At 45.7% G+C, this 17,045-nt stretch overlaps 1 protein-coding gene across 2 annotated transcripts in view; it reads left to right on the forward strand.

Annotated features, from left to right (window-relative positions):
* LOC110496032 (RNA binding motif, single stranded interacting protein) overlaps nucleotides 1-17,045 on the forward strand; it is a 238,710-nt gene that overhangs the window by 209,402 nt on the left and 12,263 nt on the right. For both annotated transcript variants that reach the window (XM_036952519.1, XM_036952520.1), the window contains one exon: nucleotides 13,587-13,697. In XM_036952519.1, the coding sequence (XP_036808414.1) occupies nucleotides 13,587-13,697 (111 nt within the window). The remainder of the gene's footprint in view (nucleotides 1-13,586; nucleotides 13,698-17,045) is intronic.

Consider the following 17,045-nt stretch of genomic DNA (forward strand, 5'->3'; position numbering starts at 1 on the left):
GGGTGCCAGTCTGTTCTGTGTTCTAGACCGTTGGTTTGGTCAGTAGGAGATGTATTGGTGCAGCCTGGGTGCCAGTCTGTTCTGTGTTCTAGACCGTTGGTTTGGTCAGTAGGAGATGTATTGGTGCAGCCTGGGTGCCAGTCTGTTCTGTGTTCTAGACCGTTGGTTTGGTCAGTAGGAGATGTATTGGTGTAGCCTGGGTGCCAGTCTGTTCTGTGTTCTAGACCGTTGGTTTGGTCAGTAGGAGATGTATTGGTGTAGCCTGGGTGCCAGTCTGTTCTGTGTTCTAGACCGTTGGTTTGGTCAGTAGGAGATGTATTGGTGTAGCCTGGGTGCCAGTCTGTTCTGTGTTCTAGACCGTTGGTTTGGTCAGTAGGAGATGTATTGGTGCAGCCTGGGTGCCAGTCTGTTCTGTGTTCTAGACCGTTGGTTTGGTCAGTAGGAGATGTATTGGTGCAGCCTGGGTGCCAGTCTGTTCTGTGTTCTAGACCGTTGGTTTGGTCAGTAGGAGATGTATTGGTGCAGCCTGGGTGCCAGTCTGTTCTGTGTTCTAGACCGTTGGTTTGGTCAGTAGGAGATGTATTGGTGTAGCCTGGGTGCCAGTCTGTTCTGTGTTCTAGACCATTGGTTTGCTAAGTAGGAGATGTATTGGTGCAGCCTGGGTGCCAGTCTGTTCTGTGTTCTAGACCGTTGGTTTGGTCAGTAGGAGATGTATTGGTGTAGCCTGGGTGCCAGTCTGTTCTGTGTTCTAGACCATTGGTTTGGTCAGTAGGAGATGTATTGGTGTAGCCTGGGTGCCAGTCTGTTCTGTGTTCTAGACCGTTGGTTTGGTCAGTAGGAGATGTATTGGTGTAGCCTGGGTGCCAGTCTGTTCTGTGTTCTAGACCGTTGGTTTGGTCAGTAGGAGATGTATTGGTGCAGCCTGGGTGCCAGTCTGTTCTGTGTTCTAGACCGTTGGTTTGGTCAGTAGGAGATGTATTGGTGCAGCCTGGGTGCCAGTCTGTTCTGTGTTCTAGACCGTTGGTTTGGTCAGTAGGAGATGTATTGGTGTAGCCTGGGTGCCAGTCTGTTCTGTGTTCTAGACCGTTGGTTTGGTCAGTAGGAGATGTATTGGTGCAGCCTGGGTGCCAGTCTGTTCTGTGTTCTAGACCGTTGGTTTGGTCAGTAGGAGATGTATTGGTGTAGCCTGGGTGCCAGTCTGTTCTGTGTTCTAGACCGTTGGTTTGGTTAGTAGGAGATGTATTGGTGTAGCCTGGGTGCCAGTCTGTTCTGTGTTCTAGACCGTTGGTTTGGTCAGTAGGAGATGTATTGGTGTAGCTTGGGTGCCAGTCTGTTCTGTGTTCTAGACCGTTGGTTTGGTCAGTAGGAGATGTATTGGTGCAGCCTGGGTGCCAGTCTGTTCTGTGTTCTAGACCGTTGGTTTGGTCAGTAGGAGATGTATTGGTGTAGCCTGGGTGCCAGTCTGTTCTGTGTTCTAGACCGTTGGTTTGGTCAGTAGGAGATGTATTGGTGTAGCCTGGGTGCCAGTCTGTTCTGTGTTCTAAACCGTTGGTTTGGTCAGTAGGAGATGTATTGGTGCAGCCTGGGTGCCAGTCTGTTCTGTGTTCTAGACCGTTGGTTTGGTCAGTAGGAGATGTACTGGTGCAGCCTGGGTGCCAGTCTGTTCTGTGTTCTAGACCGTTGGTTTGGTCAGTAGGAGATGTATTGGTGTAGCCTGGGTGCCAGTCTGTTCTGTGTTCTAGACCATTGGTTTGCTAAGTAGGAGATGTATTGGTGCAGCCTGGGTGCCAGTCTGTTCTGTGTTCTAGACCGTTGGTTTGGTCAGTAGGAGATGTATTGGTGTAGCCTGGGTGCCAGTCTGTTCTGTGTTCTAGACCATTGGTTTGGTCAGTAGGAGATGTATTGGTGTAGCCTGGATGCCAGTCTGTACTGTGTTCTAGACCATTGGTTTGGTCAGTAGGAGATGTATTGGTGTAGCCTGGGTGCCAGTCTGTTCTGTGTTCTAGACCGTTGGTTTGGTCAGTAGGAGATGTATTGGTGTAGCCTGGGTGCCAGTCTGTTCTGTGTTCTGGACCGTTGTTTTGGTCAGTAGGAGATGTATTGGTGTAGCCTGGGTGCCAGTCTGTTCTGTGTTCTAGACCGTTGGTTTGGTCAGTAGGAGATGTATTGGTGTAGCCTGGGTGCCAGTCTGTTCTGTGTTCTAGACCGTTGGTTTGGTCAGTAGGAGATGTATTGGTGTAGCCTGGGTGCCAGTCTGTTCTGTGTTCTAGACCGTTGGTTTGGTCAGTAGGAGATGTATTGGTGTAGCCTGGATGCCAGTCTGTACTGTGTTCTAGACCATTGGTTTGGTCAGTAGGAGATGTATTGGTGTAGCTTGGGTGCCAGTCTGTTCTGTGTTCTAGACCGTTGGTTTGGTCAGTAGGAGATGTATTGGTGCAGCCTGGGTGCCAGTCTGTTCTGTGTTCTAGACCGTTGGTTTGGTCAGTAGGAGATGTATTGGTGTAGCCTGGGTGCCAGTCTGTTCTGTGTTCTAGACCGTTGGTTTGGTCAGTAGGAGATGTATTGGTGTAGCCTGGGTGCCAGTCTGTTCTGTGTTCTAAACCGTTGGTTTGGTCAGTAGGAGATGTATTGGTGCAGCCTGGGTGCCAGTCTGTTCTGTGTTCTAGACCATTGGTTTGGTCAGTAGGAGATGTACTGGTGCAGCCTGGGTGCCAGTCTGTTCTGTGTTCTAGACCGTTGGTTTGGTCAGTAGGAGATGTATTGGTGTAGCCTGGGTGCCAGTCTGTTCTGTGTTCTAGACCATTGGTTTGCTAAGTAGGAGATGTATTGGTGCAGCCTGGGTGCCAGTCTGTTCTGTGTTCTAGACCGTTGGTTTGGTCAGTAGGAGATGTATTGGTGTAGCCTGGGTGCCAGTCTGTTCTGTGTTCTAGACCGTTGGTTTGGTCAGTAGGAGATGTATTGGTGTAGCCTGGGTGCCAGTCTGTTCTGTGTTCTAGACCGTTGGTTTGGTCAGTAGGAGATGTATTGGTGTAGCCTGGGTGCCAGTCTGTTCTGTGTTCTAGACCGTTGGTTTGGTCAGTAGGAGATGTATTGGTGTAGCCTGGGTGCCAGTCTGTTCTGTGTTCTGGACCGTTGGTTTGGTCAGTAGGAGATGTATTGGTGTAGCCTGGGTGCCAGTCTGTTCTGTGTTCTAGACCGTTGGTTTGGTCAGTAGGAGATGTATTGGTGTAGCCTGGGTGCCAGTCTGTTCTGTGTTCTAGACCGTTGGTTTGGTCAGTAGGAGATGTATTGGTGTAGCCTGGGTGCCAGTCTGTTCTGTGTTCTAGACCGTTGGTTTGGTCAGTAGGAGATGTATTGGTGTAGCCTGGGTGCCAGTCTGTTCTGTGTTCTAGACCGTTGGTTTGGTCAGTAGGAGATGTATTGGTGTAGCCTGGATGCCAGTCTGTACTGTGTTCTAGACCATTGGTTTGGTCAGTAGGAGATGTATTGGTGTAGCCTGGGTGCCAGTCTGTTCTGTGTTCTAGACCGTTGGTTTGGTCAGTAGGAGATGCATTGGTGTAGCCTGGGTGCCAGTCTGTTCTGTGTTCTAGACCGTTGGTTTGGTCAGTAGGAGATGTATTGGTGTAGCCTGGGTGCCAGTCTGTTCTGTGTTCTAGACCGTTGGTTTGGTCAGTAGGAGATGTATTGGTGTAGCCTGGGTGCCAGTCTGTTTCTGCTCTCTTGCCAACTCTTTATGGAACAGTCATGCAAAACATTTGGCTTGACAATGACAATGGTGTGTAGGTAGAAGCACAAACAGATCTGGGACCAGGTTAGTATTGATGTTATTAGTGATATTGATAGTGATGAAAAGCACAAACAGATCTGGGACCAGGTTAGTATTGATGTTATTAGTGATAGTGATGAAAAGCACAAACAGATCTGGGACCAGGTTAGTATTGATGTTATTAGTGATATTGATAGGGATGAAAAGCACAAACAGATCTGGGACCAGGTTTGTATTGATGTTATTAGTGATATTGATAGTGATGAAAAGCACAACCAGATCTGGGACCAGGTTAGTATTGATGTTATTAGTGATATTGATAGTGATGTTTTACTGGCTTGTAGTGTTATAGCGGATTGAATGCAGCATGTTTGTCAGAGTTGCTTACAATACATTTCAATTTGTTTCTACTAGCACAATTTGGAGAAATGAATTCATTGCCTCGATAAAACAGCAATTCCAGCATTTTCCTCTGACTCTGATACAGATCCTGGCCTCAGCTTTGATTGTTACTCTTTCTGGTGAGTTTATTCATTCTCTAAGTCAGTCAGAGGACAGTTGATAAATAATTAGCCCATCCCTGGAGACTAGACCTCCCATGAAGACAAGTCAAATACCAGAGCCCCATGTCCCGTCTATCTCCCCCTGAGACACAGACCGCTCACACACACACACACACACACTCTCTCTGTCCCACAACGATTCCACGGCCGCTTCAGGGAACGCCGCGCCGGCGTTTGTTTTGGTGCCCCGTTACCACGGCAACCACAAGCCATCACAGACCTTGTAATTCACCGCGCCAGAGTTTCCAGGCACTCACACGGGACAGTAAGACCGTTGACAGACATGTCGTAACCGTGCCGTGTAACGGTCAAGGTGGCTGCAGCCAACGCACATCTGGGGCGGTGAAGCAGTCTCACCAGAGCATATCACAGCCACAGGGTCGGCCTAATCGGCTTAACTGGATTTCTTGTTGATTTGCGCGGTCACCGATGTGTACCCTCACATATCAGTTAGTCTGATACTCCCCCGCTTGCTGTAGTATATTTTGTGACGATGTTTTAGAAATGCTCAAAGTCTCTACGTTCGTCTCAGAATGTCTTGGTGTGTCCCTTTTTTCTTTCGTTGGTTTCTGTTTGTTCAATCTTGGTGATAGGGGCTCTCTAGGTATAGTCAAAGTGTACATTGTGGTGTTTCGGGTAGGCTATCAGGTAGTCTGTACCTCAGACTTGTGTCTTAGCCTTTGCCACGTGGCTGCTGCAAAGAGAGGGCAGCCCTGCCTGTCTGATAGCCCTAGGTGGGATTTGTGCTGTGGATTAGTGAAATACACTCCACAATCCAGCCTCTCTTCTTAGGGTTTACGAGCCTGCGAAGGAGCCCGCGAGGCCCTGGAACCTGGTGCCGCCATGGCAGGCAGCACACAAAGACTGTCTGAACTAGCATTTTCTGCTCACCACACACACACACACACACACACACACACACACACACACACACACACACACACACACACACACACACACACACACACACACACACACACACACACACACACACACACACACACACTAGCACTGAATGACTTATGCAATACCAGTGGTGGCAGTGCACAATACCTACAGTATGCCCTGAAGGTGGGCAATCCTGCTATTAGGGGCCCCGGGGCCTCTACAGTTACCTAGCTCAATCATGAGTTAGTCTGTAAAGGCTGCTTCACAACAGAGTGAGGGCTTTACAGCTCATCTAACAACCTTGATGTCTGACATCTCTCCTCTCTAGATGAGGATCAATGCCATCTTTAACTAGCTGCACTTTATCCTCTTCTCCTGTTAGCAGCTCACACACACACACACACACACACACACACACACACACTCAGTATGACACACACACACACACACACTCAGTATGACACACACACACACACACACACACTCAGTATGACATACACACACACACACTCAGTATGACACACACACACACACACTCAGTATGACATACACACACACACACTCAGTATGACACACACACACACACACACACTCAGTATGACATACACACGCTGACACAAACATTAATTGAATATAGATCCAAAAACACATTCTCATACATATAAGATTCTCATGAATATATACAATCTAGTATATCTTTCTTAAACGCACGCACACACTCACACAGAGACAGACAGAGACAGACAGACACACTCCTATACACACACACTCTCGCAAACACAGAAAATCGAAATCACAAATCGGCTTAACACGTCTGTGAATTAAGCCCTTCCGTTACTCTCTGTTTCCCATTTTAAAAGCATTGTCAGCCGCTGAATTGGTTACAGGTACCCTTAGCTCTGTCCTGTCTCTCCCTCAATCCATCTCTCGCCCCCTTTTCTCAGTGTCCCCACATCCATCTAACTCCTCTATTCATCTAACTCCTCTATCTATCACTACTCTCTCTCACTCTCTGTCTCTCTCTCTCTCGCCCTCTATCTCTGTCTCTCTCTCTGTATCTCTCTCTCTCTCTGTGTATCTCTCTCTGTCTCTCTCTCTGTCTCTCTCTCTCTCTGTATCTCTCTCTGTCTCTCTCTCTCTCTGTATCTCTCTCTGTCTCTCTCTCTCTGTCTCTCTCTCTCTCTGTCCATCTCTTTCTCTGTCTCTCTCTCTCTCTGTATCTCTCTCTGTCTCTCTCAATTCAATTCCATTCAAGGGCTTTATTGGCATGGGAAACATGTGTTAACATTGCCAAAGCAAGTGAGGTAGACAACATACAAAGTGAATATATAAAGTGAAAAACAACAAAAATGAACAGTAAACATTACACATACAGAGGTTTCAAAACAGTAAAGACATTACAAATGTCATATTATATATATATACAGTGTTTTAACAATGTACAAATGGTTAAAGGACACAAGATAAAATAAATAAGCATAAATATGGGTTGTATTTACAATGGTGTGTGTTCTTCACTGGTTGCCCTTTTCTCGTGGCAACAGGTCACAAATATTGCTGCTGTGATGGCACACTGTGGAATTTCACCCAGTAGATATGGGAGTTTTTCAAATTTGGATTTGTTTTCGAATTCTTTGTGGATCTGTGTAATCTGAGGGAAATATGTCTCTCTAATATGGTCATACATTGGGCAGGAGGTTAGGAAGTGCAGCTCAGTTTCCACCTCATTTTGTGGGCAGTGAGCACATAGCCTGTCTTCTCTTGAGAGCCATGTCTGCCTACGGCGGCCTTTCTCAATAGCAAGGCTATGCTCACTGAGTCTGTACATAGTCAAAGCTTTCCTTAATTTTGGGTCAGTCACAGTGGTCAGGTATTCTGCCACTGTGTACTCTCTGTTTAGGGCCAAATAGCATTCTAGTTTGCTCTGTTTTTTTTGTTAATTCTTTCCAATGTGTCAAGTAATTATCTTTTTGTTTTCTCATGATTTGGTTGGGTCTAATTGTGCTGTTGTCCTGGGGCTCTGTAGGGTGTGTTTGTGTTTGTGAACAGAGCCCCAGGACCAGCTTGCTTAGGGGACTCTTCTCCAGGTTCATCTCTCTGTAGGTGATGGCTTTGTTATGGAAGGTTTGTGAATCACTTCCTTTTAGGTGGTTGTAGAATTTAACGGCTCTTTTCTGGATTTTGATAATTAGTGGGTATCGGCCTAATTCTGCTCTGCATGCATTATTTGGTGTTCTACGTTGTACACGGAGGATATTTTTGCAGAATTCTGCGTGCAGAGTCTCAATTTGGTGTTTGTCCCATTTTGTGAAGTCTTGGTTGGTGAGCGGACCCCAGACCTCACAACCATAAAGGGCAATGGGCTCTATGACTGATTCAAGTATTTCTCTCTGTCTCTCTCTCTCTCTCTGTATCTCTCTCTGTCTCTCTCTCTCTGTATCTCTCTCTGTCTCTCTCTCTCTGTCTCTCTCTCTCTCTGTCATCTCTTTCTCTGTCTCTCACTGTCTCTCTATCTGTCTCTGTCTCTCTCTCTCTCTCTCTCTATCTGTCTCTTTCTCTCTCTGTCTGTCTCTATCTGTCTCTATCTGTCTCTGTCTGTCTCTGTCTCTCTATTTATCTGTCTCTGTCTCTCCCTCACTTTCTCTGTCTCTCTCTGTCTCTCTCTCTGTCTATCTGTCTCTCTTCTCCCCCCTCTCCCAATCTCTCTGTCTCTCTCACTCTCTGTCTCTCTCTCCCTCTCTCTATCTGTCCCCGTCTCTGTCTCTCTATCTGTCTCTCCCTCTCCCTCTCTCTATCTGTCTCTCTCTCTGTCTCTCTCTCTGTCTCTTCCCCCCCTCTCCCAATCTCACACTCTCTCAATTCAATTCAATTCAAGGGCTTTATTGGCATGGGAAACATGTGTTAACATTGCCAAAGCAAGTGAGGTAGATAATATATAAAGTGAATATATAAAGTGAAATAAACAATACAAATTAACAGTAAACATAACACATACAGAAGTTTCAAAACAATAAAGACATTACAAATGTCATATTATATATATATACAGTGTTTTAACAATGTACAAATGGTAAAGGACACAAGATAAAATAAATAAGCATAGATATGGGTTGTATTTACAATGGTGTGTGTTCTTCACTGGTTGCCCTTTTCTTGTGGTAACAGGTCACAAATCTTGCTGCTGTGATGGCACACTGTGGAATTTCACCCAGTAGATATGGGAGTTTTTCAAAATTGGATTTTCAAATTCTTTGTGGATCTCTGTAATCTGAGGGAAATATGTCTCTCTAATATGGTCATACATTGGGCAAGAGGTTAGGAAGTGCAGCTCAGTTTCCACCTCATTTTGTGGGCAGTGAGCACATAGCCTGTCTTCTCTCTCACTCTCTATCTGTCTCTCTATCTGTCTCTCTCTCTGTCTCTTCCCCCCCTCTCCCAATCTCACACTCTCTCTCTCACTCTCTCTCTGTCTCTCTCTGTCTCTCCCCCCTCTCCCAATCTCACACTCTCTCTCTCACTCTCTCTATCTGTCTCTCTCTGTCTCTCCCCCCTCTCCCAATCTCACTCTCCCAATCTCACTCTCTCTCTCACTCACTCTCTCTATGTCTCTCTCTCTGTCTCTCTTCCCCCTCTCCCAATCTCACTCTCCCAATCTCACTATCTCCCACTCTCTCTGTCTCTCTCTTTCTTCCCCCTCTCCCAATCTCACTCCCAATCTCTCTCTCTCTCTCTCCCAATCTCACTCTCTCTATCTGTCTCTCTCTCTCTCTCTTTTCCCCCTCTCCCAATCTCTCTCTCTGTCTCTCTGTCTCTGTCTCTGTCTCTCTACCCCCCCTCTCCCAATCTCTCTCTCCTCTCCTCCTGTCACCCTCTTTCCCATTACCCTACACTGCCCACCCCCCTCCTCTCTCCAGCCCGCCCTCGTTATTTCTTGTTGAGATGAAACTCCTGAAGGGAGAAAGATAGGTGAGATAGAAAAGAGATAGAAAGGGAAAATGAAAGAAACAGAAAGAGAGAGAAAAGCAAGAGGAGAGAGAGCGAGAGAGTGATGGAAGAGAGCGAGAGAGTGATGGAAGAGAGCCAGAGGAAGCAAGAAAGAGAGAGTGGGATAGGTGCATGTTTTTACAGAAAGATAGATTTAGGGTTGTATAAACTTTGATTTTTTTACAAGGATATATACATGATAATACCCTCCACAACATAACCTTCACTCCAAATCAAAACTCCAAACCTACATCCTGATTTTGGACAAAATGACCTGGAAGGATTCTTACTGTTCAGTCTGAAGCTACCTCGAAAGCCTAGAATGAAAAGAGCATTACAATAATCTCTAGATATTTAACTTCATAAAGAACCCGGCTGCAACATTAATTAGCACTGAAGAGAGAAGTGAGCGGTATTGAAGCCCCTGAGCCCAACAATGGCAGCAGAGTTCCTCTCCCACCGAAATGCAGAGCCCTCTTTGGCCCCCTGCTCCTCCCTCTGTGCAGAGGTCACCACAGTACAGCACCCCTTAGATATGAAAAGTGACAAGGCACGGAAAGAGTACAAAGAGAAGCTCCTCATGGACAATCCAAAGACACTTTTTGTTGACTGCTACAAAAAAGCCACAAAGGTAAGCAACCTAATCTTCCACACAGACCTTCCCTGGGCATGGCACACGGCGATTAGAGCACTCTACCCCTCTTTTAAGAGAGAGGGTACAGGCGGAGGGTGGAAAATCAGAATAGTGTAAAACGAGGACCCTGAGACTGAGACACCTTCTGTCAACCTGTACAACAACGAAACAGTGGTGGAGGAGGGCAACTTCATACATTTCCAAAAGGACTTCCACAGAATCAAAGAGAGAGCACGGCAGGAGAAGCTTTCTCTTGGTGACGACTCCCCCAACTCGAGTGAGTCTGATCACACCTCCTCAAGCTGTCCTGAAGACGAGGATAGTCACCCTCCCAGCACATACCCAGGTCCAACAACTGCTCTGCTCCTGCATCATTGAGAGGGATAAATTCACAGAGCTGGAGAGAGACATGGTGGAGCTCAGAGAGCTAGTCCACACACTCCAGACAGCACAGACACACAAAACAGACCAGCACAGCCCCCCCCTGTCTAAGAGAGCTGGCTGCACCCCGGTCTGGGAGGAGAGAACTTAAGGAGGGGAGAGAGGAACACACTGTTTCTTTCAGAGCGTTCACAGTCAGCCCACTGACACCCGTATCAGATCACAGCAAAATCACAATCTACTTGAACGAAGTAATACTCAGTCAAAACCAAAGGAACTGCATACCATTAATACATGCTATAGATGGAAGGAAAGTAGTGTAGAAACCTACCAAAAAAAACAATCAGGCAACAACTAATTCAATCCCTTCTAGACAACTTCCTAGACAAAACATTTCACTGTAATAGGTGTAGACTTGGCAGAAAACCTGAACAGGTAGAAAACCTGAACAGTATATTTGACCTCTCAGCTCATCAAATCTAAAAATGTAAAGCAGACAACTTAAGAAAATTAACAACAATGCAAAATATGATTTGATGAAGAATGCAAAAACCTAAGAAAGAAACTGAGAAACCTATCCAACCAAAAACATAGAGACACAGAAAACCTGAGCCTGCGCCTTCACTATGGTGAATCACTAAAACAATAGAGAAATACACAACGGAAAAGGAAGGAACAGCACGTCAGAAGTCAGAAACCCAAAAGGGCCAGTGGTGTTGATGGTATCCTAAATTAAATTATAAAATATACAGACAACAAAATACAATTGCCTGAACTTAAACTTTTTAACAGTATCCTCAACCCTGGCATCTTCCCCAATATTTGGAATCTAGGACTGATCACCCCAATCCACAAAAGTGGAGACTAACTACTGTGGGATATGGGTGAACAGTAACCTTGGGAAAATCCTCTGCATTATCATTAACAGCAGACTCGTACATTTCCTCAGTGAAAACAATGTACTGAGAAAATGTCACATTTTTACCAAATTACAATACGACAGACCACGTATTCAACCTGCACACCCTAATTGACAAACAGACGAACCAAAACAAAGCCAAAGTCATCTCATTCTTTGTTGATTTCAAAAAAGCTTTTGACTCAATTTGGCATGAGGGTCTGCTATACACATTGATGGAAAGCATTATAAAATGTACACAAACAACAAGTGTGCAGTTAAAATTGGCAAAAAACAAACACATTTCTTTCCACATGGACGTGGGGTAAGACAGGGACGCAGCTTGAGCTCCACCCTCTTCAACATATATATCAACGAATTGGCACGGGCACTAGAACAGTCTGCAGCATCCGGCCTCACCCTACTAGAATCTGAAGTCAAATGTCTACTGTTTGCTGATGATCTGGTGCTTCTGTCCCCAACCAAGCAGGGCCTACAGCGGCACCTAGATCTTCTGCACAGATTCTGTTAGGCCTGGGCCCTGACAGTACATCTCCGTAAGACAAAAAATAATGGTGTTCCAAAACAGGTCCAGTTGACAGGACCACAAATACAAATTACATCTTGATACTGTTGCCCTCAAGCACACAAAAAACTATACATACCTTTGCCTAAACATCAGAGCCACAGGTAACTTCCAGAAAGCTGTGAACAATCTGAGAGACAAGGCAAGAAGGGCTTTCTATGCTATCAAGAGGAACATAAAATTCAACATACCGATTAGGATCTGGCTAAAAATACTTCAATCAGTTATGGAACTCATTGCCCATTATGGTTGGGAGGTCACCAACCAAGAATTCACAAAATGGGACAAACACCAAATTGAGACTCTGCATGCAGAATTCTGCAAAAAATAATCTTTGTGTAGAATGTAAAACACCAAATAATGCATGCAGAGCAGATATAGGCTAATTTTCAAAATCCAGAAAATATTTAAATTCTACAGCCGATTCCCAAACCTTCAATAATAAAGCCATTACCTACAGTGAGATAAATCTGGAGAAGAGTCCCCTAAGCAAGCTGGTGAGCATAGCCGTGCCATTGAGAAAGGCTGCCGTAGGCTGATCTGGCTCTCAAGAGAAGACAGGCTATGTCCAGACTGCCCACAATATGAGGTGGAAACTGAGCTGCACTTCCAAACCTCCTGCCAAATGTAGGACCATATTAGAGACACATATTTCCCTCAGATTACACAGACCCACAAGGAATTTGAACAAATCCAATTTTGATAAACTATCTACTGGGTGAAATACCCCAGTGTGACATCACAGCAGGACGATTTGTGACCTGTTGCCACAAGAAAAGGTCAACTAGTGAAGAACAAACACCACTGTAAATACAACCCATATTTATTTATATATTTACCCTATTTGCACATTGTTACAACGCTGTATATAGACATAATATGAATTTTGAAATGTCTCTATTCCTTTGTAACTTTTGTACGTGTCATGTTTACTGTTCATTTTTTTTTATTTCACTTTTTTTATTATCTATTTCACTTGCTTCGGGCAATGTAAACATTTGTTTCCCCTGCCAATAAAGCCATTTGAATTTAAAGGTATTGAATTGAAAGGGGAGAAACAGAGAGAAAGCTGTATGCCGCACAGCACCAGTGTTCTGAACGCCAGGGAGGAGACAGCCTGAGCGATTCTGACAGGCCGTGTCTGCTCAGTTGGCTCTCCAATCGGCCCACACGGTCACCAGCAGGGTGTACACACACGCAGCACACACACACAGGAAGACAGACGCACTAGACAAATGAACGAGGGCAAGCGAGTGAAGGGGAAAGAGTCGGAGCCTAGCCGAGGAACAAGGCTTCGTTTCTGAACCCCTTACTCCAGAGGTTTGGCTGGTAGAGAAAAACGAGAAGTGACTCGTTTCGTGACAAAGCGATGAAAGAGCAGCAATGAATTCATCACATTCCCTCTGGTTCCGTCCAGAGCGCTTTATGAAAAATAATCCTCGACCACTACTGATCCGCCCATTAGGGTTACACGCATCGCAGTAGCATGAGGGGAAGAGATGTGTGTTGACTCCAGACAATCAATGAAACATCCTCATATGTCGGTGTATTGACTCTCTGATGCTCTGCTGCTCCAATGCTCAACAACCCACTGATGCATAAAATGCTACTTTATTCTTTGCCCACCCATTGGCACCAATGAATTAACATGACCTCTATTCTCTCTCCTCTCCACTTTCTCCTCTCCACTTTCTCCTCTCCCCTCTCTCCTATCCCCTCTCCCCTTTCTCCTCTCCCCTCACTCCTCTCTCCTCTCCCCTCTCCCCTCACTCCTCTCTCCTCTCCCCTCACTCCTCTCTCTTCTCCTCTCCTCTCTCCTATCCCCTCACTCCTCTCCCCCCTCTCCTCTCTCTCCTCTCCCCTCTCTCCTCTCTCCTCTCCCTCAGGGTGCAGTGATCACCCCAGCCATGGACCACACCATGTCAATGCAGCCTGCCAACATGATGGGCCCGCTCTCCCAGCAGATGAACCATCTGTCCCTGGGCACTACAGGAAGTGTGAGTACTGTACCACCCATGGACCCCTCCATACTGGATCTACTGGAGCCTAATCATAAGCCTCTGAGAATGTACCGTTGTACACCCCATATATCCTACTCACATCATGTGCTATCACTCTGAGACTGCAGCTACTGTATCTGTAGTACCATGCCTCCTGTATCTGATATATACATAGTGTATGGTTTCTGCCTAAGCATCTTAGACAGGTGTGCATACATTTTTCATATGGGAGGCCCCAGCGGCAATCCAACCCACGACCTTTGGTTTCGGGAAGAGTCATGCTCTCCCGACTGAGTCACATAAGACCGTATCTACTAAGGTAAAATCATATTTCTATGGAGACACAGGAAAAACTCTCCGCACACTTCCAGTCAGAGGCAGTTTTTTTTTTTTTTTTGCTGAGCTTTCGGTCAGTCGACCTTCATCATAGCACATCTCCACGAACAATAGTGGGAATGCTCGGCCACAATGAAGTAAATGCGCATCTGACTGGAAGTTTGTGGAGACTTTTTCCTGTGTCCCCAGTTTTGCATTTAGCCTCCAACACCTTAACTAATCAGATCTGGGTGTACGGTAGATTCTGCATCCAACACCTTAACTAATCAGCTCTGGGTGTACGGTAGATTCTGCCTCCAACACCTTAACTAATCAGCTCTGGGTGTACGGTAGATTGTGCCTCCAACACCTTAACTAATCAGCTCTGGGTGTACGGTAGATTGTGCCTCCAACACCTTAACTAATCAGCTCTGGGTGTACGGTAGATTCTGCCTCCAACACCTTAACTAATCAGATCAGGGTGTACGGTAGATTGTGCCTCCAACACCTTAACTAATCAGCTCTGGGTGTACGGTAGATTGTGCCTCCAACACCTTAACTAATCAGCTCTGGGTGTACGGTAGATTGTGCCTCCAACACCTTAACTAATCAGCTCTGGGTGTACGGTAGATTCTGCCTCCAACACCTTAACTAACCAGATCAGGGTGTACGGTAGATTGTGCCTCCAACACCTTAACTAATCAGCTCTGGGTGTACGGTAGATTCTGCCTCCAACACCTTAACTAATCAGCTCTGGGTGTACGGTAGATTCTGCCTCCAACACCTTAACTAATCAGCTCTGGGTGTACGGTAGATTCTGCCTCCAACACCTTAACTAATCAGATCAGGGTGTACGGTAGATTGTGCCTCCAACACCTTAACTAATCAGATCTGGGTGTACCGTAGATTGTGCCTCCAACACCTTAACTAATCAGCTCTGGGTGTACGGTAGATTCTGCCTCCAACACCTTAACTAATCAGATCAGGGTGTACGGTAGATTGTGCCTCCAACACCTTAACTAATCAGCTCTGGGTGTACGGTAGATTCTGCCTCCAACACCTTAACTAATCAGATCAGGGTGTACGGTAGATTGTGCCTCCAACACCTTAACTAATCAGCTCTGGGTGTACGGTAGATTCTGCCTCCAACACCTTAACTAATCAGATCTGGGTATACGGTAGATTGTGCCTCCAACACCTTAACTAATCAGCTCTGGGTGTACGGTAGATTCTGCCTCCAACACCTTAACTAATCAGCTCTGGGTGTACGGTAGATTGTGCCTCCAACACCTTAACTAATCAGCTCTGGGTGTACGGTAGATTCTGCCTCCAACACCTTAACTAATCAGATCAGGGTGTACGGTAGATTCTGCCTAAAATCATATTTCTCTGAAAGCCTACATCTACTCAAGGAAAAAAAGTATATTTTACGGACTGTATCCGGAGCACAGCCATATCTTTTAATTGACTCCAGCCACATAGTATCACTGTCAAATCTGTACTGAACAGTATCAGTACCAGATATGGTTCACTGTCAGGGTCCTTGTCAAATAGTACAGGATTCTATGGTCAATACAGTATCTACAGCAGAGAATTACATTCCTTCTGCATATATCCCTCTCCACATCCACGATGGTAATACTGTGTGTGAAAAGCAAGATGTTTGAATAGCATATCTCCTTTATACAGTACCCTAAAGTTGAACACATTTCCTGGTGACTAGAACAACAGGCCTCTATGTGAAGACCAGGCGATATTATGACGCCTCTAACCCACTAAATCACACATCAACCATATCACTCAATCCAGATTCCTGCATACCCCCCCCCCCCCCCCCAAAAAGGAACTCCCCCTCGTGTCAGGATCAAGCCGATTTAGAGGTGTCGCACACTATCCAGTCTCCCATTTCCTGCTCTAACACTATGGCTCCAGAGGCAGTGGGGGCTTAGTTTGCTCCAGCACTGTGTCTTGGGTGGAATGTGGGATTGAAACAGTGCTGTATTGTACAGTTACCGCCGGCCCCATGTGTTTCCAGGTGAGCTGTCAGCGACTGCGACGCCATGTTGGCTCTGGGATGAAAGAATGTCTCTAATCTCTCCCAGCTGTGCTAACACGCAGGATTAGAGCGGGTTAATCTGCGTTGATGGGTTTTGATGTGTGATGAAGGGGGGAAAAGTATGAAGTATTAATAAAAAACTCCTTTCTGCCCTAGTACAGCCCTGAGGCACTGTACTGTATGTAGACTATATGTGCTCCATATTGCATGCAATGTCCTAATAATCTACGAGAAAGAAGCCATGTGTCCTCTTATTATGTGGTCTGGAGCCAGATGTGAAAGCCCCTTTATGGTTACTTCATAGGAGAAACCTGTGGAAATAGGTTTCAGTGGGATCTTGCGATCGCCTATATAACTAGGTATGTTTACGTTCTTTAAGATGGAGTGTTTACACATGGTACGCTGTTTCACGTCATGCCGTTCAGCCTGCTCTGTCTTACGAAAGGCTCAGTTTCAGCACCTGCCATTCGGCAGTGTCTGTCCTCAGAGTCAACAACTAAAATGGCCACCACACCTCAGAATACTTTTTGGCTGTTCCCGTTGTCCCTGTGGCTACATGGCTGGGTTTTTTTTGTTCTTTTTTTTTTTTTTCTCTCCCAAAGGAAATAACGGAATGTTCCTGTTCTGCCCCAGCAACGGCGATCGTAGGCTTCCGAGAATACAGCCGTGTTTTTACGGTAAAGAATGTGTATAGGAATGTCGGCCCCCGTTAAACGGTGGTGAAGAAAGTTCCTCGTTGCGAAAACACAGAGCTGGTTTTGAAGGTCAACTCTGTTCTACTCTGCCGTCAAAATGTGTTGGTAACATCAGTCACTTTGACAATGTCATTGTCTAAATCACTGTTCTTGTTTTTCAGTTGGCGTTCCTTGATAGTGTTTCACATGCATGACATTGCTACATTTCATGTACACTACCGTTCAAAAGTTTGGGGTCACTTAGAAATGTCCTTGTTTTTGAAAGAAAAGCAAATTTTT

Source organism: Oncorhynchus mykiss, chromosome 18 (assembly GCF_013265735.2).
Source record: "Oncorhynchus mykiss isolate Arlee chromosome 18, USDA_OmykA_1.1, whole genome shotgun sequence".
In the NCBI taxonomy this organism is placed as follows: domain Eukaryota; kingdom Metazoa; phylum Chordata; class Actinopteri; order Salmoniformes; family Salmonidae; genus Oncorhynchus; species Oncorhynchus mykiss.